This window comes from Trachypithecus francoisi, unplaced genomic scaffold (assembly GCF_009764315.1).
Source record: "Trachypithecus francoisi isolate TF-2019V2 unplaced genomic scaffold, Tfra_2.0 Lachesis_group12, whole genome shotgun sequence".
Taxonomy (NCBI): Eukaryota; Metazoa; Chordata; class Mammalia; order Primates; family Cercopithecidae; genus Trachypithecus; species Trachypithecus francoisi.
This window is the reverse complement of record NW_022681457.1, coordinates 84,957,416-84,980,344: the sequence shown is the minus strand read 5'-3', so window position 1 is coordinate 84,980,344 and position 22,929 is coordinate 84,957,416. Positions and strand designations below refer to the sequence as shown.

At 50.5% G+C, this 22,929-nt stretch overlaps 1 protein-coding gene and 1 long non-coding RNA gene across 3 annotated transcripts in view; one reads left to right on the top strand and one right to left on the bottom strand.

Moving 5' to 3' along the window:
- Nucleotides 1-5,786, top strand: part of LOC117092819 — a 13,045-nt gene extending 7,259 nt beyond the window's left edge. Inside the window, exon 3 of one of the 2 annotated variants that reach the window (XR_004440923.1) lies at nt 5,732-5,786. This is a non-coding gene — a long non-coding RNA (uncharacterized LOC117092819). Of the gene's footprint in view, nt 1-630; nt 2,656-5,731 lie in introns of those variants that run through there. The other variant, XR_004440924.1, reaches the window with a different exon arrangement.
- On the bottom strand, nt 5,297-22,929 carry NT5C1A (5'-nucleotidase, cytosolic IA). The gene is made up of 6 exons (XM_033227005.1): nt 22,770-22,929; nt 16,990-17,157; nt 16,442-16,571; nt 14,283-14,405; nt 11,814-11,998; nt 5,297-10,224 (listed from the first exon to the last, which is right to left on the bottom strand). The coding sequence occupies exons 1-6, from the start codon at nt 22,902-22,904 to the stop codon at nt 9,859-9,861; spliced, it is 1,107 nt and encodes a 368-aa protein (XP_033082896.1). The 5' UTR covers nt 22,905-22,929; the 3' UTR covers nt 5,297-9,858.

The window sequence follows — 22,929 nt, the reverse complement described above, 5'->3', positions numbered from 1 at the left end:
ACTCTAGCCTGGGTGACAGAGCGAGACTCTGTCTCAAAAAAAAAAAAAAAAAAAAAAAAAAAGAACAGAGTCTATTCCATTCACTATTATGATGTGAATTTGTAATTTTATTCCTTGAGTTACTTGTTTATAAAAATAATGTTTCCTTTTTTTTTTTTTGAGATGGAGTCTCGCTCTGTTGCCCAGGCTGGAGTGCAGTGGCGTGATCTTGGTTCACTGCAACCTCCACCTCCTGGGTTCAACCAATTCTCCTGCTTCAGCCTCCTGAGTAGCTGGGACTACAAACACATGCCACCATGCCAAGCTAATTTTTGTATTTTTAGTAGAGATGGGGTTTCATCATGTTGGCCAGGATGGTCTCAATCTTCTGACCTCGTGATTCACCTGCCTCGGCCTCCCAAAGTGTTGGGATTATAGGCTTGAGCCACCACTCCCGGCCAAAACTAGTGTTTCTTTAAATGACCTATTGGCAAATAAAACTGGCTACTAGTAAGCACAAGAGAAAAACAGAACACATAGGCCTCAGGTCATGGATGAACTTTGCAAGTTGAAAAGGGAGTGCACACGGGAGGAGAAAGAATTATGTCTGTGATTTCTTTATCTGGTTACTCCTTTGTTTTTTTGTTCCAGCTCCAAGCCACAGTCACATCTGGATCACATCATGGGGCTTTTATTCCCAAATCCAGTCCAAGACCATGTCAAAAAGTAGAGGATTCATTTATGGCAGCAGAGGCTGGGGCTGATATCCAAGGCCTAGGAAGGAGGGGGTGTTGGGATGCCACCCTTCCCCCAACCCCTGCTTTTCCCTCATCTTGGACATGGGCCACTGGTTATAAAACAGGGCAAACAGCCCTGGGACCACTGGCCTTACGGACATTATAAAAATTTTACCATGAGACTAAGACATCTCAGAACACAGTTTTGATGATGTCCCCAAGTAGGTGACTCCAAGGCCCCTGAAAGAATGTTGGACAGGAGGTGTGAGGAAGGAAGTAGATGAAGAATCATATTTCTCTCCATCCCTGGTGACTGCGTGGGGACAGGTGGGAAACTGAGGGGACTTCAGGTTGGAGAATCCAGGAGAAACATTCAAGTCTAGTCTTGCCATGGGGCAGAAGAATGGTTAACATAATGTTGGGGGTCCCTGGTGTACCAGACTGTGATGGAGGTATAATAATATGTGCTAGCCAGCCGCCAAGATGGCCCCTAATCATCTCCACTTCCTGATATTCACCTCTTTGGGTAGTCCCCTCTCACCTTGTGACAGGGTTTGTCTGTGTGACCAATAGAATATGCTAGAAGTGATGACATGTCACTTCCAAGGCTAGGTCATAAAAGATGGTCTGGCTTTTGCCTTGCTCTCTCTTGGATTACTCACTCTCAGGGAAGCCAACAGCCATGTCATGAGGACACTCAGGTAACATTGTGGCGAGGAACTCTGGTCATCTGCCAATAGCCATGTGAATGAGCCATCTTGGAGGCAGCTCCTCTAGCCCTAGGTAAGCCTTCCATTGACTGCAGCTCCACCTGGCAGCTTGACTACAACCTCACGAGAGACTCTGAATAAGAACCGCCCAGCAAAGCCACCCTTGGATTCCTGCTCTGCAGACACTTTGAGGGGCAGGAAGATCCTGGAGTGTAGGAAGACCCTGGGGTGCAGGAAGAAGAATGATATGAGGGTTGGAGTCTGAGTTATCCCCTTCTTCCTTCATCTCACATCCTCTTATCTTTTCTTCCCCCGCTCCATCCTCACCCTTGGTGGTTCCAGGTGGGAACACCGAGTCCATGTGAGGAGCCCTGTTGGGGGAAGCTTGCCTTCTGATGGTCTCAGGCTGCTGTCCATTGCGGAATCTCCCCTCAGGGTGGTCTTCATGTGGTGGGACAGATTCTATAGAAAGACCCCAGCTCTAATGGATAAATCGGGTCCCAGACCTGCTCATTACCCACATCACCATTAGCATTTCATGAGGTCCCATATGCCAGTTTGTGAATACAATTATGGGGAAAAAACAAGACAATGTAAGTTAATTAAAACCTTCTCCATTTATTTGAATGGCTTTTAAGCAGAAGCACATGTAAAATTAAGATATAGGACATGCATGAGAAGTGACAGGGACCCACACTGACAAGCACTCAGCACCCTTTATCATGTGACCAGGTAAATGCTACAAAGAGCCAGACAGGTCTGGATGGATGGGGTGTGCTACTAGCAGGCCAAAGAGGGCAAAGCTGGGAGAAGTACAAGCAGTCTTATCCCCAGACAAGGGGAGTCACAAAGATGAAGAAACACATGCTCTAACCATTTACGGAGGCACTTAGGTTTATCATAACAAACAACCTGGAGAGGTTGGGTGATGAGGAAGACTGAGGCAGCAAATGCTATCAAAGCAAAGGGCTTCTGACAGGTAGATACAAGCAACACTATGCGTACAGTTTAATTTTTCATCGTGTTCTATATTGGAGGTTACTGACATGCTCTCAAGTAGAAACCAGAAGTTAAGTATATGTGTGCTATTACTTTAATAAAGAAGTTTGTAGGCCAGGTGTGGTGGCTCACGCCTGTGATCCCAGCACTTTGGGAGGCAGAGGCTGGCGGATCACCTGAGGTCAGGAGTTCGAGACCAGCCTGGCCAATATGGTGAAACCCCATCTCTACTAAAAATACAAAAAATTAGCTGGGCGTGGTGGTGGGCACCTGTAATCCCAGCTACTCGGGAAGCTGAGGCAGGAGAATTGCTTGACCCCAGAAGGCGCAGGTTGCAGTGAGCCAAGATTTTGCCACTGCACTCCAGCCTGAGCGACAGAGCAAGACTCCGTCTCAAAAAAACAAAAAACAAAAAACTAAACTTTGTACATATGCAGTTTTGAACGCACAAAGGCTGAGCTAGGTCATCTCTGGGGTCTCTTAAAGATCCAGTAGTGAGAATCTGAGTGTGAACATCCTCAGACTCTCAGTGACTTGGGTCTTAAAAACCCAAGTCTCTGGGCCTGGGCCAGCGGATGCAAACTGGAGATCCGAGGACCCGATCTCGCCTACAGAATATGTTTTATTTGGCCCGGATGATGTTTTCTAAATTCAAAATAGTTGTCAACATTTAAAAGACCAGATTCCCAGCTTCTCTTCAAAAATGGGGTGGACTATCCGGCAATCTCAGGCCACATTCCCATGTGGCAGCAACCGTGGCAGACCACAGCATTCTCCATTCTCACTGAAGACCTGGCTTAATCCTCTCCACTCATTTAGGTTTCCTGCCTGGCCCCTGTAGGCATTGGGTTTGCGACCCCGGCCCAGGCATCCAGTCTAGGGTGACCTCAGTGATTTTCTCGGTGGCTTCTTTGTGGCAGCTAGCTACAAGACTAGCCTTGAGGCCTTTACCTAATTCCGTGGCAGATGGTCATGAAGGCATATATTCACCCACAGGCCAGGAGTGTGGGAGTCAGTGACCCCTTGGTTTGCCTTACAGAGGCTTTCACTTTGCAAAGATGAGTAACTGCAAAGTTCCCAGACACATTTCACTTTTATAAATGGAATTCCAAAGGCCTCTAGGGGATGGCCCATCGGGGAGATACTTCCCAATCAAGGTCAATGGTAAGTCACTTCTGGGCCACATTAGAACACTCAAGCAGAGGCAGGAATCTTTGTCTAGGTTGGGCAGGGCTGGTGGGGGGAAGGAAGGCAACTTTCCTAGCCATGGCCATGAGATGACCAGGGCATCTATATACAGTTGGCAGGTTATGCAGGTGTCTAAGAGGTACCACCCATGTCACAGTACCAATGGCGCCCTCTAGATTTTGGCAGTGCATAATCTGCCCAACTGGACATGTTGGCCTTGGCACTGTTAGGGGGAGGGAAGAAACAAACGGAGATGATGAGGCAGGTGTAGTCAAAAGGGTTGTCCTTACACAGATTCTACTACTTCCTTCCCAAGGCTCAGGAGTAGGAGTAGGAGGCAGAGGGTTAGGAGCCAAGATTTTCTTGGCCAGAGGTTGGGGGCTGGTCTCGATGGCCCCCAAGCTGCACATATGCAAATACCCATGTTATGAAGGAAATGGATACAGCTATTCTAGGACTGGCCATCAGTATATGGGTCCTAGGACACTCAGTTAACAGAGATAACCATCTGTACACATAGTGAGTACACACACACACACAGAGTCGTTGGCTGAGATATCTGGCCCATTACACACACCCACATAAATACATGTACATGTACAATTTTTATCCTGTTGCACAAACTCATATGTGTGCACACATACACACAATCACAGTAATTGTCGGCAAGAGCAATTGGCTGTCACTCGGGCGTGTTTAGCAAACATTTCCAGAGCACCTAAAGTCGTTTTTGGCTGGCTGGAGCTAACGGTGGGGAGAGTCCAGCACCGCACTAAGTCACAAGGAGAGAAAAGTAAATCAGTGGGTAGAATCATTTGACTACTGCCAGCAGCTGTGTGCCGGCCTGCAGTGCCACCTACTGGCAGAAAGGAGGTGGTTTTGTGTTTTGCTTTAAGACTGGTTATAAAACCCATGGCCCGCGAAGCTGCCAGCCACACGATACTATTCATCTACCTCCTTGTGTTCCACCCGAGTCAGGTGAGACTCTGGCATCCTCAGAGTTGTCATATCCTCAGAGGATGAACATTCCGGACCTTGCATGCCTCCTGGATAGCAAAACCCAACGCCAATAGGAATGGCAAAATAGGTTTCATCGTTCACACCAGCTCCATCCCACTGGTAGTGGCTGCCTGGAATGCTGGATACAGAAAGATTCTGAGACCCAGTCTGGGCTTGGTGGAGAAGGGTATCATGATGGCATAGCGACAGCAATGACGGCTGTAGATGGGGCATCTTCCATACTCTCCGTTCTTGCTGTGGATCCTGGAAGCCTGGTAAATCTCTTAACTTGCAGGGTCCTAGAATTCTCCTGATCCACAATTCCATTATGAGGGCTATTTGTGTTTATTGCTCACATGCCTTCAAGCCACAATAAACTGCCATTCCAGCTGTTACAGGAGTTTTCTCTCTCCCATGATCAGTAACTTCTGAACTGGCTGAAGTCCTCATGGGACCCTCTTCACGACAGACTTGTTCTTGCTTTCACAGAAAGTACATGAATGAACTTGTTGGCTCGGAGCCTCTGACATCAACACTGAGCGCTTCAAGCTATCCAAAACTCATGTTTAGCTAATGCCCATCCATCTACCAGGTTCATCATTGCCTAAGAGGCCTCATGAGGAAATGAGTCGGGAATACAAAGCCATGCTGGACAGCCAGCTGGGCTCATCCCCAGCCAAGGGCCCTGCTCCTGCCCTCTCACTCATCAGCTTGGGAGAGCACACCCAAGTCAAATCAGTGCATCGACAAAACTGCAAATTACCATGAACCATGAGTTGCTTGAAAATAGTCAAAACTTGGACTCTTCAGATGGGCATGGAGCCCCCACGTCCCTTCCCCTCGGCAGTGGAGCCAACCTCCGCCCACAGATGCCTAGGTGGATGTGACCTGGCTCATCCCACTGAGGTGTCAGCCAGGCTGTCTGCCTTAGCCCAGAGGTCCGCACATTTTTCTGTAAAGGGCCAGATAGAAAATATTTTTAGCTTGCAGTCTCTGTTGCAAGAATTCAACTCTGCTGTAGCAGTGCAAAATCAGTCATAAACATAGGTAAACAAATGGGCATGGCTGTGTTCTAATCAGTTTCTCTTCTTTATCTTTATCTTTTCTTTTCTTTTTTAGATGGAGTCTCACTCTGTTGCTAGGCTGGAGTGCAGTGGCGCGATCTCGGTTCACTGCAACCTCTGCCTCCGGGGTTCAAGCAATTCTCCTGCCTCAGCCTCCTGAGTAGCTGGGACTACTGGCATGCGCCACCACACCCAGCTAATTTTTGTATTTTCAGTAGAGATGGGGTTTCATCATGTTGGGCAGGATGGTCTCGATCTCCTGAACTTGTGATCTGCCCAACTCAGCCTCCCAAAGTGCTGGGATTACAGGCGTGAGCCACCACGCCTGGCCCCAATCAGAGTTTCTTTACAAAAACAGGCAATGGGTCAGATTTGGCCCATGGGCCCAGAGTTTGCCAAACTCTGCATTAGTCCAAAACAGGGGTCTTCACACTGGGTTTCTCAGAACTTGGGATTGTTTGAAAGTGCTTCCAGGTGTTCGCAAATGCTTGTCTCTAATTTAAATTATTTTTAGCTGTTTAGGAAGTTATAGTAAAAGCACCCACTCAAATGTATTCCAGCATTTCACCATGCAGGAAATCAACATGTTAACTGTTGGGTAAGTAAACTCCTAGTGAAGACCTCAGAATGGAGCTTCTCTGGCTATCTCCATGCATATGTATGAGCAATATGACAAAATGGTTGAAAACCTGGGTCCTAGCATCAGATGGACATGAGTTTGAGTCCCAGCACTGCCACTTACTAGCTCTATGGCTTTGGGCAAGTTACTTTACCTCCCTAAACCAGCATGGCCAGGACACCACAAAACAGAGTAGACACTGGCCATAGTGCCACAGCAGCCTCCTAGAGGCTGCACTGTGGGAAAATGGAGCGTTCACAGTGGAAGGGTCAGCTGAGACCACGAAGAGACATTCAGGGGACTCAGCGCAGCATTATTTACCAACTGGTATGGAGGTATTTCAAGACTTTAGTCATCAGTTTGGCTGTACTGGTGCACACAAATTAAGTGTCATTATAATGCCAAATCCATCTTGGCTTTGAACTTCTTGCTAGTTTCTGTTTTTTTCCTGGCATATTCTGATATATCCCCACTACTCTGATTGGGCTCTCAGATAGGAGAGGGGGATGTTTTGCAACTGGCTGAGCAGTCTCAGTGCTTAGTAACAGGGCTTCCAGTTTTCAGCTAAGCAGCAGTCCCATTGGCTCTGGGATTTTGCTGGCAGGCATCTCCTGGAACCAGTGTTCTGCAGGGCTTGTTGGGGAAGTGGTGCTCTCAGCTAAAGGGGTCCAGTGTTTCAGAAGCTGTGGCTGCTCTGCCTCAGTGCTGCATTCCCTGGTTAGGCCTGGGACTTTGGTGCTCACCTGGCTTTTTAATTTCCTGGTGACACGACACTCAGTGTTCCTCATCCCTGGGCACCTCCTCACCTCTAAGACAATCAGAAGGCCCGTGTAACTGCTGCCTCAGACTGCCGCCCCAGATTTTTATTCCAGCGACTGAAAGCTTTTTTCCAGGCCTGAGATGCTCGTTTGTGATTTCAATAATAGAATTTAGACTCTTAGTGTTTTCTCCATTGCCCAGGGCTGTCTGTGTCTATTAATGATAGCTCCAGTGAAATCCATGGCTTTTGCTGCACCTTATATTTCTGCTTCCAGCATCATATTTTCCTGCTTCCTGAGACACATGGAGTCATCAGTGGTGTTCATCACCAGGCCCTGGGGGCAAGACCACACAGGTCCCAGAATCCCTGCAGTTTATCTTAATTAGGTGACATCTGGTGCTGCCTCCAGTGCACAGGTCCACCCTGGTCAGGCAGCCTGTTGCCATGCTGTGAGCCGGGGCTGTGCCCGGCCTTGTAGGCTTCTTGCAGTCACTAGTTCTGTGAGCCTTGAAGGCTCTTCCACGGGGGTGATTCTGACCCCTGGGAGTGAGGAGAGGGCCCTTCTGCGGTTCAGCCAAGAATGAAGGTGACTCAGGGGCTCAGCTCCCTCCTTCACTTCTTTTTTGTTTCCTTGAGGTTGTCCTTGGCCCTCACAGTACCTCTGTCTAGGCTTGGAACTCTGGAAGTAGAGACAACCCTGGTCTTCTGCCCCCAAGGCCTCCTCTGTTAGCCAGAAGGATCCTGGCTGTGCAGTGGAAATGACCTCGTGCAAAGACATCATCATATGCCCTTCTAGGGGCAATAATGCCAGTGTCCCCTGATAAAGCAGTCACTGTGGGTGTCTGTCCTAGTCACTCCACAGAGTCATACCATTCCTCCCTGGGACCAGCTTCATGGAGACCTCTGACAATGACAGCAAAAGCCCTTCTGGCCCAAATCGTTGCTCATTTTGAGAACCACCTCTGCCTTCTCACTTTGTTCTCCTTCCTGGAATATCTTTCTGCATCTCTTACCCTGCCCCACACTGCACAGAACCCATTCAGACCCTGAGCTGAGTCCCCAGAAGGTCAAAGATCAAAAACCCCAGGGTGCTCTCCTCCCCTATTTCCTGCCACCACACCTCCAGGCTCCTGCCCCTCTCATGATACTTCTGGTTTTCTTTACAAAGTGCTTGCTCATGACTAGGATTTCTCCTAGAAGCCTGGCAATCAGTCCACACACAGATGTCTGCTCACCCCTTCCGTCTTCCTGGGGACCAGCCATTGGTGCTTCCACCCTCCCTTCGGAGAGAGCCGGGGATGCTCAGCAAAGGAGGAGGCTGACTCATCAAGTGGTGAGAGTTCTCTGAAAGTGGTGAAGAAGGGGCCGCAGGGGCTCCTGCAGATGTGGAGGATCCGCTGATGCATTTCATGGGGAGGTCATCTCATCCTGGAAGCCCTTGCACCGCATCCAGAGATGGAGAGCTCATTACCTCCAAAGGCAGCTCTGACTGGCCTTCCACTCACAATCCCATAGCTGGAGAAGTTTGCTGGTGCACATTTCAGCTCCTTCCTCTCCAAGCGTCACTTTGTCAGTACCTTTTGTCTCACACCAGACCTCCTGACACTTCCCACTTCACCCCAGGCAGCACCTCACCCTGGGGCTCAGCCTGGACAACCGCCTACCTCATCCACTGCACTTTCTTCTCCGAGAATTGGGGCCACAACAGTAGACACTGATGCTCTGCCCCGTTCCCCACCAGTAGAGCTGTTCAACAAGATGCAATAGCCAGGGGAGTGAGGGTGGTGGAAGTGAGGGTCTTGGCAGGCAGGAGCAACTGAACTTTGGCTCAAAGCGAGAGGAAAGGAAACACTGAGCAGGCAGCTACTAAAGCGCCTCCCTGGGAAGAGCCTGCAGTGCCCCCTGCTGGCTGGAGGAGAGTTTGTATGCATGTTCAATTCACTCCCCTTGCTTCCTGGGCTGAGTCCTGATGACCATTCAGGTTAGAGAATCACAGGAGCAGGTAGGTCATCTTGTCCAGTGGTTTCAAAATGTGTAAAATTATAGATAGAGTTACTGGGGGCGATTTTGCATTTTGTCCATTTGGCAGAGGCCTCTGAGCTGAAGGACACATGGGGAGTGAAATCCAGCCTCTATCCTGCTAACTAAGCTGTGTACCCCAGCATGAGACTGGATCAGGCCAGAGGAAGGGCTGTCTTTTTGTTCTTCATTCACCTAGACAGTGTCCTTTTGTAATTTGCGCAAAGGTGCCATACACACCAGCAGCAGCACTGACATAGAATGCTTCCTTCTAAGAGGGCGATCTTAAAGAACCAAGCTTCTTTGGCTAAAAGAGAGCTTGAACACCGCCCCAAAAGATGGGAAACTGGGGCCCATGAAGGGGAGGGATTACCCAAAGTCATGCAGTTAATTCCAGGACAGAGCTTAGAAGCCAGATCCATTCTCTCTCATAGCAGTGTTCTTTCCACCACACTGAGTTAGTTTTCATTCTAAGTCCCTTTTGAGAAATCCTGGCTTCTCTGACCCTCCCTCTCTCAGACCCATTAACTTCCCTCTGAAATCCAGCTACTCTGCACAATCCTACTGTCCTACTCAGGATCATGGCACAGAATTTGCCCTAAAGGGGGGATGTTGAGAATGCCAGTCCCATCTGCATAATTTCCTACAAGTACATCACTCATAGGGATGAGGGCAGACAGGCAGAAGCACAGAACAGTGAGAAACTAGAGGGATCTACCAGATGACGTGTCGAAGTATTTCAGGGAGCCTGGAGCAATGTGGATCAGTAAAGCTGGTGGTTCAGCTACTGTGCAGATGGGGCCTGCTTTGCAGGTGCAGTCCTCCGGGGTGTCTGTGCCACACCATAAGGCACATGGGCGGCCACGGTGCCCATCTCCTGAGCCCCAGCCACATGGAACATCTGGTCATCAAAGAAGATGTGTGGGCGGATCTTCTCTAGGAGGGGGCCCTTGGGCGCTCCAGCGAGGAACAAGGCTTCATCTGTCTCCAGGCCCCAGCTGCGCAGGGTCTTGAGAGCCCGGGCCCCAGAACTGGCTGCACTGCGTGCTGTCACCAAGTAGGTACGAATTGGGCACTCCAGCCGTAGGCCTTTGGAGTAGAACTTCTTCTGCAGCCTACCCAGTGCCTCCAGAAAGCCCTTTAAGGGGCCCTATGAGAAGGCAAGGGGAACACTGTTAGCTCTGCCACCTCCCAAATATTTGCCCCCTGCTCTCCCTAAAGCACTAGTGTCTTGTTTGGCGTGAAAAGTTCAGGACCCATAAATCTTTCAGTTAGTTCTGCTCATGCCTACTTATGCTGTTGTGTGCGCCAGTGGGGCTCCAGTCAGGGGAACTGTGTTATTGCATGCTGGTGCAGGGTCAGAATAACTCTCAGGGCAACTGTTGATATGTATCCTCCATCCATATGCCCATCAAGGTATGCAGATGTCTGTCCTGAAGTTCTGTAAGTGTAGCCTTCGGTGCCCATCAACAGGGAGGATATTAAAACTAGTAACTATGGCATGGGCACCCTTCAATCAGAATGGACTCCAGCTGTAAACAGCGGGAGAAGATGGGCCAATGTGTAACTGTTGAGTATCAATCGTGCCCATCTGGCACCCAGGTGGCTCAGGGTGTCATCCTCAAGCTCTCTAGGGTCAGGGAAAGAATTTATTCTCTACAGTGCCCAGAACAATGAAGCTTCCTGAGGATGTGAGAATAAAAAAAACAGACGACAATGAAGAAAACTGCTTATTTCCAAAGCAGCTAGAAATAAACAAAAGGGGGCTCCTTGCTTGGAGACCTCTTGCTTGCTCGGTGAACTGGAATAAGCAGTGGTCTCCTGGGCCTCTGCTTACCACTTAGTAGGATAACTCTCCTGCCCTAGATTCCCAAGGATTTCAGAGGCAACTCACAAGAACAGATGCGAACTGAATATTTAGGAGCCACAACTGAAACCTGCTGAGCTCTTGGAGTGGGGGGCTCTGAGATTATTGAGCACCCAGATTTTTGTTAAAAGCTCAAATAGGAGCTCGCAGCAGAGCTGGAGAATCCGAAAGCCCCAACTCCAGGGAATTTCCACCAAGCTCTAGGGTATATTCTGTTCTGAGAGACACTGAGCAGTTTGAGGGTGAGTGAGTGTCTCTGTGCCCCCAGCTAAGGGATGGATGGCAGGAGGTGTCCCAAAGCAAATGGTCTGCCCCAGATGCCACACCCAGCTGGATCTCCCTGCTCCAGTGAGGTGTCCCAGTCCAGCAGTTCATTTCCTCCTGTTTCCAGGGAAGGAAACAGGCTTTTTAAGAGGGTGGGCATGCTCTCAGAGGGGTGGGGGATCTCAGGGGAGGAAGTGAGGGTTCCAGAGAGAGGATGGGAGCTTCAGAGAAACAGAATGAGGCCTTCAGAGCAGGGCAGGGACTTCAGAGAAGGGGTGGGGATGTAGAGAATGGGGACATCAGGGAGGGAAAGGAGACCTCAGAAATGGGGATTTGAGCTGCAGAGAGTGGGTATGGGCTTAGAGAGAGGCTTAGAGAATAGAGGCTTCAAAGGGGGGTTGGGACTTCAGTGAGGGGATGTGGGCTCAACAAAGTGGGTGGAAACTCATTGATGGGGGGCCAGTGGTCAAGTGAGAGGGTTGAGGGGACCGGGCTGGAATCTGGGCTGAGCCTGGGGTTTGTTTGGTTCCGGGCTGGGAGTGCAGGCCAAGGGCGGACCTGGGGAGCTGCCTTGTTCCTCTCAGGGGTTCTGGGTCTATATGGAGCACCTGAGCCAGAGGTTTGTTCTCGTGGGCCTTCTCATGCTCGAAGAATCGGTCCAGCCCGTGGGCCTTGACGATGCGCTCCGACTCGTCCGAGAAGAGCACAGCGTCCCCGTCGAAGGCCACGCGCAGCTGACTCTGGGACACAACCACGTCCCTGCTGGGGCTGAAGATGGTGGCAGCTGCGATCCCTAGGCAGAGAGAGGCAAGCATTGTCTGCTTTCAGGCTGGGCAGTAGGGCCAGAGCGGGCTAACTTAGGCTGTCCTTGCCCCACCTGCCTCATACAGGACTCAGGGCAAGGCTGATAAAAACTAATATTTAAAACATGTAAAAACTGGTAGTGCATGGATCCTGGCCACGAAGAGGGCAGCAGCAGTGGCTCTGAGGCAGATCTCTAGGGCCCTTGCCTTGCCAGGTTACCCTGTTGGTTATTGCTTTGTGGAAAAGTCTGGGAGGAGTCCCGGAGGGCAGGAGGGCACTCAGGACTCAGGGCAGGAACTATTTACCAACCAGTGTGAAGGAATTTCAATACTTTAACCCCTAGTAAGATCATGCTGCTGTGGACCAGCCAACATGAGTCCCACCAGCCATTGCCTTCCTACCAGGAGTGCTTTACAACCCCTGCGGTAGAGCTACATTGGGGCTGGAAGGAGCCCCAACTCTGGCTTGGTCTCAGTCACTCCCTCACCATTGGTTCTAGCAAGTCACTCCCCTTCTCTGGACCACTGTAAAATTAAGGGGCTCTCATCTCTGGGGCTGAGACCATAGGCTGCAATCGGGTGGGGTGAGTACAGGAACCCTCAGTCTACAGCCACAATGACAACCAGGTATGCCCTACTGGCAGCTATTCAGGGTTCCAAAAAACAACCTAGGTGGCCCTGGGAGACAACACAAGTGATGGCTAGTTGTGTGCACAAACTCTCTGCAACCCTGGGCTCTTCCAGGGATCCAAGGATGCCTCTTGGGGTTCAGACTCCAGGCTAGAGCTGCACTAGATGGCAGAAAGAAAGTGCTGGGAGGCTGGAGACCTGGGCTGCTAGCTGAGCCCATTCCCTAGTCTCCATCTCTTCAAAGACCACTTCAGCCCAACTCTTTGAGAACTGAGGATCACAGAGGCTGGGCTTAGGTGAGCTTTGGGAGGAGTGAGCAGTGCTACCCGCACACAACTTCACTAGCCTGAGGATGCTACAAACAGGGCCAGTGCCAGGCATCAAGCCAAGCACCTTCTCAGCTCTGCCAGCACTGGAACCAAGATGATCCAGAACCACCCCTACCCTCAGCAGGGCCTCCCCGTGGACCATTATCTTGCTCCTTAGCCTGAGGTCAAGTTACAAACACACAGAGGCACACCTACATGCCAGTGCCAAGGCCCCAACCAGAGGGTGTGACATCTGTCTAGGAAAATGGCTCCTGGTTCCTGGTTAAAGAAAGCCTCTAGGAGCTCCAAAGCAGCTCAGGGGAGTGAATTATCAGGGGGAGAGAGACCAGGCTTCCAGGCAGCAGGCAACATGAAAGAGGAAGAGAAAAGTGAATATATTGTTGGTTGATAAACTTGCCACTAGTGTTCAGCTTAAGGAGCCCTCTCAGGCAGCTGGCCAGTCCTTTCTCCTGTATGGGCCTGTTTTCTCCCACCTGCAATAGGATACGCACCTCGTTGGGAGGACTGAGAATATGGATACCACCCAAAACTGCCCCTGGAAAGACACACATACTATCCTGGCTAATATGGTGGAACCCCGTCTCTACTAAAAATACAAAACATTAGCCGGACATGGTGGCGGGCAACTATAGTCCCAGCTACTCGGAGGCTGAAGGGGGAGAATGGTGTGAACCCAGGAGGCAGAGCTTGCAGTGAGCCGAGATCACGCCACTGCACTCCAGCCTGGGAGACAGAGTGAGATTCTGTCTCAAAAACAAAAAAATAAAAATAAAAATAAAAAAATAATAAAAAAGACACACATAGAGGGACATTCTCTTTGTCAGTACTTGCATCTGGGTCTCCTAAACTCTCCTAAGCACTGGCCAGCCCAGCTGCTGGAGATGATGGCCATTCCCCAGACCCTATCATTCAGGCTGGACTAGATACGAATCCTCCTCCCCATTGGCCCAGGACAGGGCAGAGGCTGCGTATGGTTCTACAGGAATCAGAACTCCTTCTGACTTGGAGAAATCATGGAAGAAAGTAGCTGTCTGGGCAGTAGAGAGGGTTTCCATGGAAACAGAAAGCTGGGTGATGCTGACAAGTAAAAGCATCCATGACACAGTAGGGCCAGAGGTAGGAAGATGGAATGGGTAGGGCCTTGCTTTCAGAACTTATAGGACAGATTATAAGAATTAAGGAAAGTATTGCGCAGCCTTGCCTTCTAGTTACCATGGCAACTCCCAGCACCTGCTCAGAACTTTAGGACCAGGCCTTCCACCTCAGGGACCCCTTTGCTGCACTCTCCATATTCTCCCTCCTCACTTGGACTTACCTTCATCAATGGCTTCTCGCACTTTTTCCGCATCGGCTGACAAGTAGAGGTTGGTGTGATAGGCCTTGAGATAGCAGATGGGGCTGTTCCCACCTGTCATGCAGAACCTCTCGATGAACAGGTCTGGGAAGGAGGTAAAGGACCCAGATGAGGCCAGGGTCAACCCTGGGCTTCCGGGCAGTCTCTCTGTGCCCAGTGGACGCTATCCTAGTTCTGGGTGTGGTACAGCAGCACAGAGTGTCTCTGTGTGATTTTAGGCCAGTGTTCCCCTCTGAGCCCCTCCATCCTTCATGAAGTGCGGACAATCACATCTCTAGAGCAACTGCCCAGCTCACAGGGACATTCTCTTGTCAAGGAATCACAGTGCTACATGCTTGTGTGACCCCGCCTCCTGGTCATAGCTGATTGGATAAGAGCAGACACCTGACCCAAGCTGAGCCAATCTGATTACCTAGGCTGCCAGTCCGCTAGTCCTCATGACTGCAAAGATTGTAAAGTATTTGTTGGTTGATAAACCAGCTGCTGCTCTGAGCCCATTTAAGTTACCCGTCACTCTCGCAGCCCCTTACCCAGGACCTCCGTCCTCCCCACAGTCCACAAGAGAAGTTGGTAATGCCTGGTACGGCAGGGGTCCTTCAGAGCCCTCCTTCAGCGCTGTAGGGAGAGTCTGTCCTGATTGCGCAGTGTGGATGTCACACAGGTGGTTAAACAGTTTCAGTATCAATTCTGCTCCCAGCAATTTGAAATTAGGATTTAAAAATGCCAACTACACTCTCTTGGTTGCTAAAAACCAGGCCTTGTAAACCTATAAATATAGATTTTTTTTTTTTTTTTTTAACAGAGTCTTGCTCTGCCTCCCAGACTGGAGTGCAGTGGCGTGATCTCGGCACACTGCAAGCTCTGCCTCCCGGGTTCACGCCATCCTCTTGCCTCAGCCTCTCTAGTAACTGGGGCTACAGGTGCCCACCACCACGACCAGCTAATTTTTTTGTATTTTTAGTAGGGACAGGGTTTCACGTGTTAGCCAGGATGATCGCGATCTCCTGACTTCGTGATCTGCGCACCTTGGCCTCCCAAAGTGCTGGGATTACAGGCGCGAGCCACCGAGCCCCGCCAGGTGTATTATTTTTCTGTCTCTCTCTCTCTCCCCAAAGTGGATCTCTCCTCCTCTCCCCTCCCCTCCCCTCCCCTCCCCTCTCCTCTCCTCTCCTCTCCAGTGATTCTCCTGGCTCAGCCTCCTGAGTAGCTGGGATTACAGGTGTGCACCACCACGCCAGGCTAATTTTTGTATTTTTAGTAGAGACAGGGTTTTACCATATTAGCCAAGCTGGTCTTGACTTCCTGACCTCAAGTGTTCCACCTGCCCTGGCCTCCCAAAGTGCTGAGATTACAGGAATGAGCCACCGCACCTGGCCCGGTTTTCTTGAATATGGTTTTTATTTAGGAAAAGCAGAGAAATCCAATTTCAGGGGAGAGAGGAAAAAAAAAAAAAAAAAAAAAAGAACAAACTTGCTAGAGAAGCACAAATAAATGTTCATGTGGCCTGAAGAAAAGAAGACCCTGGGAGAGATTTCCAGTACTTGGATTCAAGCCTTTGCAGGCCCAATTTTATTTCCTGTCCTCTGAAAGACACCCCTGTAACCTAATAAGAAATTCTCCTGGGCTTAAGCTAGCTCTGGAGGGTCTATTATTTTTAACCTTGAGTTTAGACTAAGACGCAAAGCCCTTTCGCTCTGACAGCTGCACCTGATTCTCCCAGCAGCTTTGTGAGACCTGTTAGCCCCATCACAGTTAGAGAAACTGAGACAGGGAGGCAGTAAGTGTCCCACCTAATCACACCAAGAGTGGGGTGTGCTGGAGCTGGCTTGGACTGGCTTGCAAGAGCCCACAGTTAAACATTCAGAAATTTTGTGAGCCATTTGTATTGTTCAACCACTGATAGCTTGAAACCAGTCCTGGTGGAAATATTTACACCCTGAAAACTAGCAACACTACAAATCAGGGTTTTGTTTGTTTGTTTAAAGAGCGAATTTACCAGCACACACTGGGCTTGGGGTTCCGGTCAGTACAACTCCATCCTGCAGAGGTGTGGCCCCATCCCTGGGGGTTCTGGTAGGGGTGTCCCAGGGCAAACCCCCCATCCTCATGCTCATGCTCACCATAGTGGTTGATACTGTTGATGAGGCGGACACCCACTTGAGCATGGTTGTTGGTCATGAGGACAATGTCGAAGACGTCCTCACTATCGGGGTACAGCTCCCGCAGCCGCCTGTTCACAGCCTCCAGAGCCTGGAAGGGAGAGAGAACCCCCCAGCTTAGACCCCCAAGGATTGATACCTGAAGTTGGTGGCCAAGGATCCAGTGAGGGGAGGTGAGGAGCCATGCTTTGGATGAGATCAGTGCTCATGAACCACCTTCTCCTAATGCAAGTTGCTTACCACTCACGGGTACCTAGCTGGAGAGAGTCGGGGCTGAAATCCAGCCCGCATTCCACTCACCAAGCTGGTTACCAGGCGTGGGGCTGCGTTCTTCCAGAGGGTGGACGAATTTTCTTCCCAAAAGGCTCTGTCACCTAGCCAAGCTGTGCACTCATGTGGTTACATCTGCCCAGAGGGGCCCTTTTTCCTTACTCAAATACCCGTGGGAGTGCTTTGTTCGAATCCCCACAAAGGCGCTGTATGAGCTAGTGGTGGAACTGCCTCCTCACCTTCACGAAGGGGAAGGCAGGCCCGGGACTGAAGGGCTCGTTCTCATGTTCCAGCTGGTAGCGCACGTACTCCTCCACGCCCTGCTCCGTGTAGATCCGTTGCTCCTCGTCCATGCGAAACAGGGCTCGGGAAGACACAGCGATAGTGACTGCATTCTGAGGCTTGGGCTGCAGAGGTATGAGAGAAGGGGTTGTCACTCAGACGACTGCTCCTGAGGCAGGCTCACATGTATGAGTCTCCCTGGGTAGTGGGGACATGGAGAAGACCCAGACCCAGCCTGTACCCTAAAGAGGCCCAGCTTGAGCAGATGTGGACTTAGGTCAGGACCCCGTCTATGATGGACCCAGATGGGGGGCGAGAGAGGTGCTGGCTCCCTTGCTGGAAGCACAATCTGATGGAGGGAGGGCCATGCCCTTGGAAGTTTGCAATCTAGTCGGGCATCTGGACACAACAAAAAAATGAAGCCAATGTATGTGGCCAAAGTATGACTGATGCTGGAGATGATCCCAGAGGGTTTCCATTATAAAATAAGAGCTGCATGCCCTTAGGAAGAAATGATGTCCATAAATATGATAATTTATATAAAAAATGTACTTCCAGCCCAGATCTGTCTCCTGAGCTCCAGATTCATACATCCATCTAACTGCCCCAGTGGACTAACAGCCTCTCAAAGTTAACATTCCCAAGGCTGAATTCCCATCATCTTCCCCCCTCCCAAACCTGATCCCTTCTCCCTGTAACTCTTAGCAAGGCTTAGAACCACTATCCACTCATTACTGAAGCAGAAACTGGGAAGTCAGCCTCAACTCCCTTCCTCATCAATCAATCACTGAAATGAGTCAACTATTAGAATCCAGCCACTTCTTTCATTCAGGCTGTGCTGGTCATCTGTCACCTTCTCTAATCTGTCATTCATGCTGCTGTCAGGAGATTTTTCTAAAGTTCAGATCTGACCACAGCTCCCCTCTTTAGTGGTGCACACTATTCTCAGAATATGGTTGGCAGCCTCTAGTGTGGAAATAGAAAGCCCTTCACAACAGACCCTTACTTCTCTTTCCATTCCCCTCTTCCCATCCCCCAGCTTTGCCCCATCTGACCTTTGTCACATCAGGGCATACTTTCCCCCTCTCTCTTTTTTTTTTTTTTTTTTTCTGAGATGGAGTTTCACTCTTGTTCCCCAGGCTGGAGTGCAGTGGCATGATCTCAGCTCACTGCAACCTCTGCCTCTCAAGTTTGAGTGATTCTCCTGCTTCAGCCTCCCAAGTAACTGGGACTACAGGCACCTGCCACCCCAGACAGCAGCTGAACCTTTATAGTCCCTTAGGAGGATCAGAATATGAGTGCCCAAGGAACTTACAGATACCCAGAGAATCCCACCACATCTCTGTGTCCTAAGCAGTCCTGGGGTCATGATTCCCACTTTACAAATTAAAAATGGGGCTCAAATTGAAGTCAAGGTTCATAAATGCACCTCTCATTCTCACCTCTCCTGATCACCCGTGGGTCGTGTACTCAACCCAATTGCTTCTTTCTGGGGTCAGCCCTGGGCTCCAATCAGTTGACAACATTGAGTGGTTGCCATCTGAGAGACACTGTGGTGGACATGGCAGGAAACAACACAAGTGTGATCCCTGTCCCCATGGAGCTCATGATCCACCCCCAAGACAGGGGCCAATGCCATCTTTTAAAAGAGCACTGTCCAGTGGAACTTTCTATGATAATGGAAATATTCCATAACCTGTGCTGTCCCTGTGGCATGGAACAATTTGAAATGTGACTAATGAGACCGAAGAGCTGAATTTTAGATTTTATTTCATTTAAATGAACTTAAACAGCTATATGTGGCTAGTGGTTAATGCAGCTTTAGAACCTTACAATGGGAGTGGAAGGCAAAAGAGTTCCCCAAGGTCTCGTGGTAGACTTTCTGCATTTGACTTTTAACCCCAGCCAAGATGGTATATGTGGCCAGCAAGGTCTGTGTAAGGCAGTGGCAGGACAGGTGCTTCTTCTTGAAAGTTCAACCCAAATACCTTTCTCAGTTGCTGACTACCACCGTGTGTGTCCTAAGGGCGGGGTTGGTGGTGGAGTGGGGAGACCCACCCTCATAAACCCTGGAAGCCTGGAGGCCTTTGGAACAGGAGCTGAGCTTGCTCCACCCCTTGGGCTTACTGCCCCAGGGACAAGGCCATCACCCCTTTAAGGACAGAGAGTCAGCTGCCCTCCCAGCCCCATTAGGCAGGTTCCCAAGCCTGCCACTCCAGCCCTAGCAGCCAGCCAAGGTCTCACTCCTCACTTTCTGTCCCACAGTCCCTGCCAGACTGCCAAGTCCTGGGCTCCCTCTAGCTGAGCTACTCAGACAGACCCCAATCCATCCCACCCCTGGCTGTTTCAAGAAAAACGTCCTGGCTGCATTGGCCCCAAGAGGCCTCTGCTTCTCTCTTTTCCAGATAGGGAAACAGGCCCAGAAAGGGGCAGATTATCACTCTAGGTCAAGCAGAGCAAGATGAGATCTCAAGTCTCCAGCCTCTAGCCTGACCTGTAACCACACTGCAGTTCCCTTGCCATTCCCCTCCTCAACAACTCCCAGAAGACTCCATCCCTTGCCACTTCTGCCTTCCCTGGAAACATCTCCCCCAGCCTTCACTTTCCAGATTTGGCAGAAATGATCAGGGCATGCCCACAAACTGAGGTTTCTAATGGCTGGTCTCTGTTTCCCGTCAGAATGGGGGTCCCAAGGGCAGGACCCTGCATCCCCACTTAGACTGCTGTGACACAGTACAAGTGAGGGGGAGTCTAAGATCCCAGAGGCCACGACTGTGTAAGAAATATGGATCCCAGCTGGGATTGATGAATGACCTGTCCAGGCTCCAGGTGGAGCTGAAGGAGCAGGTGAAAGGGGCTGGCCAGAGCTGGGGAGAAGTCGTGGATGTAGAAACCCTCCTGGGCCTGGCAGCAGAGGTGGCCATGTGTTGGCAGGGGCATCTAGGAACAGTACTTCTAGAGAGCAGAAAGAAGCCCTGATCTCAGACTGGGAATTGGGTCAGAGTGACTCAAGGGCTCAGGCTGGGAGCTCGGAGCTACAGGAAACCAGGGTCCTGGCAGCTCTCTTTGCCTTCCAGGCTCAGGCTGATGGCTGCGGCTAGGGGATGGGAATGGAAGAATAACAGAGGGCAGCCCACCCCCACCTGGCCTGCCTGAGGAGCTCCCATTTAGGCTAACATAATTCTGCCTATTGGGTCCAAGATAAAAATATAGGCAAAAAGCTGTTATTCCTAGTAGGATTTAGAAAGGGAAAGGCTGCTGAAGGAGAGACAGACAGCAGAGTACTGAATTGAAGAAGTGCTGTGACCCCAAGAGGTGAGGGCCTCTAACAGGCCTTCAGGCGTTAAATATTTTACTCAGGCCCCTGGGAATGAGAATTAGCCCAGGCCAGGCCATGATGGGGCCCATGAGGCCTAAAGCCCCCAAAATAGCCTGTGGGAAGAGGGGCTTCTGCAGGAAGGAATAGGAGCTGGGAAGTCTCCAGGCTTCTTGCCTCCCAGAGAACCGTGAGAGTCAGGGGCTAATCCAGGGGTCATGACTGACAACTGGGCCTGAGCTCTCCGGTTCCTTGGTGCCTGGGGAGGAAGTGGATTTTGAGCACTGATGCTTTCACTACCCCAGTCCTCAAGTCTCCATCCCTTCCCCTCCACCGCTCAGGCCACAGCATTGACATTCATCCAGCTTCCTCTTCAGAGAGGCACCAGCCTTCTTACTGGTGGGTTTGCTGCCGAACTCACCCTTTCCAATCCATCCCAGAGTGATCTTTCTAAAATAAAAATGGGACCCAGTTAATCCCCCGACGAAAAATCCTGTAAGAGCTCCATAATGGTATTCATATGTTTTTTAAAATGTGGGTTGAGCTTTTATTTAAATGAATTCAAATGAACTTTGAATTCAATATGTAAGCCAGATATTACCATATATCTCATACCATGTGGTACCAGATATAACATATATAATTGGTGTATATTTATTTTACATATTTAAATGCATTACATTTATTTATTTATTATAAAGTCAACCAATGAAAACAACACAGTTGTTTGCATGACAACAAATTTGAAACTAGAGGTTAGAATGTCAGTGCAGACTTAAGCTTCAGCATCCAGCCAAGTTTTTGCTGTGTTTGTATTTGTACACTATTAAGAAAGTCCTGATTCAGACCAATAAGTGGTTGGAAATGCTAAAAGGTTTTTTGTTTTGTTTTGTTTTAAACTACAGGCCTTGCAATCTCAAGATGCTCTTTGATGACATAGATCACAGGGGAAGCCTTATTCTGAGGTTTGCTTAAAAAAATCTGCAGCACAAGCTAGTGGCCTTTAAGCTGCTAAAATGTCCACCTAATACATTAGAGTGAGTTGGGTTTTATTCCACATTTTTAATTGTTTAAAACATAGTCTGAAGAAGAAGGAAAATAATTTGGATTCCCATGTGTGCAGACTCCCTGAAACACAGGGCTTGGGGAAGCTAATTTGGAAATCCCTGACCCCCTTGAGTAAGATCCAGACTCCTTAACAGAGAGCCCCAAGGCCCTCTGTGGGCTCTTCCACATCCCTCCAGCTCTTCTCCCAACAATCCTGCATTCTTCATTCAGAACTTACTCAGAAACACAGTCTTGAGCTTCAGAGACATCTGCATGGCTTTTGCCTGTCCTGTTTCCCTCTCTCTGGGAAACTCCGGCTACTCAGGCTTTAAGACCAGGATACATGCCACTTCTACAAAACTTTCCCCAGTGTGACATCACTACTCCACTCCCCTGCAACTCCCCCAGGCTCTCGTCTCTGGAGCCTCCATCAGTGTGCAAGCTTGAGCAGAGCTTGGAGGTGCTAAGTGAATGATTGCTGATAGGGTGGACCTCTTGGGGAAGAGTCCTTGGAGGGAAGCAGCAAGTTGCTTTAAGATCAAGCTGGAGCTCTTCGGAGGACCGCTGTGGGCCAACCTCTATTCTCAGTTCTCTCCTCAAGCTCTGCCATCTGGGAAGCTGGAGACAGCAAGGCCCAGGGGCAGACCAGGGCATCATCAACTTGTTTGATGGGGGAGAGGAGAGAGCTCCTCTGTGTGAGGTCCCAGACGGCTGACACCACCACTGGGTCGTGGAGATGTTAATGTCCACTGCAAGGGGAGCAGAAGCCGAGCTGGGGGACAGAGTCCAGCGCTGGGAGCCTGCAGCCAGGGGCGCCGATCGCCTCCCAGCGCAGATTGTGGATCCCAGTGCCTGGAGAGAGCAACTCCCTTTCCTTAGGAAGAGGGGAGCGCACTGCCCCCAGCCCAGGGCCCAGGGCCCAGAGCCAGACTCCAAACGCAGAGTCTCAGGTCCGGAGCCCGATGCCCAGGTGGCGGAGACCAGAGCGCACAGCCAGCAACCCGTTCCCGAGTCTGGTTACCCGCGCCTGGGGCGCTTCTGCAAGCGCTGCCGACCGGCTTCGCCAACAAGTGCAATCCGTGCTCCCCCGCGGCCGGCGCGGGGAGGGGCTGGGGCTGCGGGCCTCTAGCTGGGCCCTGATGACAGCATGGGGGAGGGGTATCCTGGCGTGGAACCCGAGTCCCGGTAAAAAATACACCAGAGCAGAGCTCCCAAAATAAACCCGAGCCCGCGCCAGCTGCCAGGCGCATTCTGGGTTTGAGGAGCTGCGTCCCCTCCCAGAGGGGCGCCACGGGTCCCTTCCCAAGAGACTTATGACCCCTCCTCCGGGGTAACCCTTCCCCCGTCCCGCGCGTACCCGTGCATTGCTTTTACCGATTTGGGTTTCTTCTTGGGCGCGAGGTTGTCGTAGAAAATCTTGGCTTCCTCCCAGACCTGGGCCGCAGCGGTCTCCGCTCCCGGCCCGGGCTCGCGGGGCTCCTGGGGCTCCCGGGGCTCTCCAGGTTCCATGCTCCGGCTCTGACCGGGCCCGGCC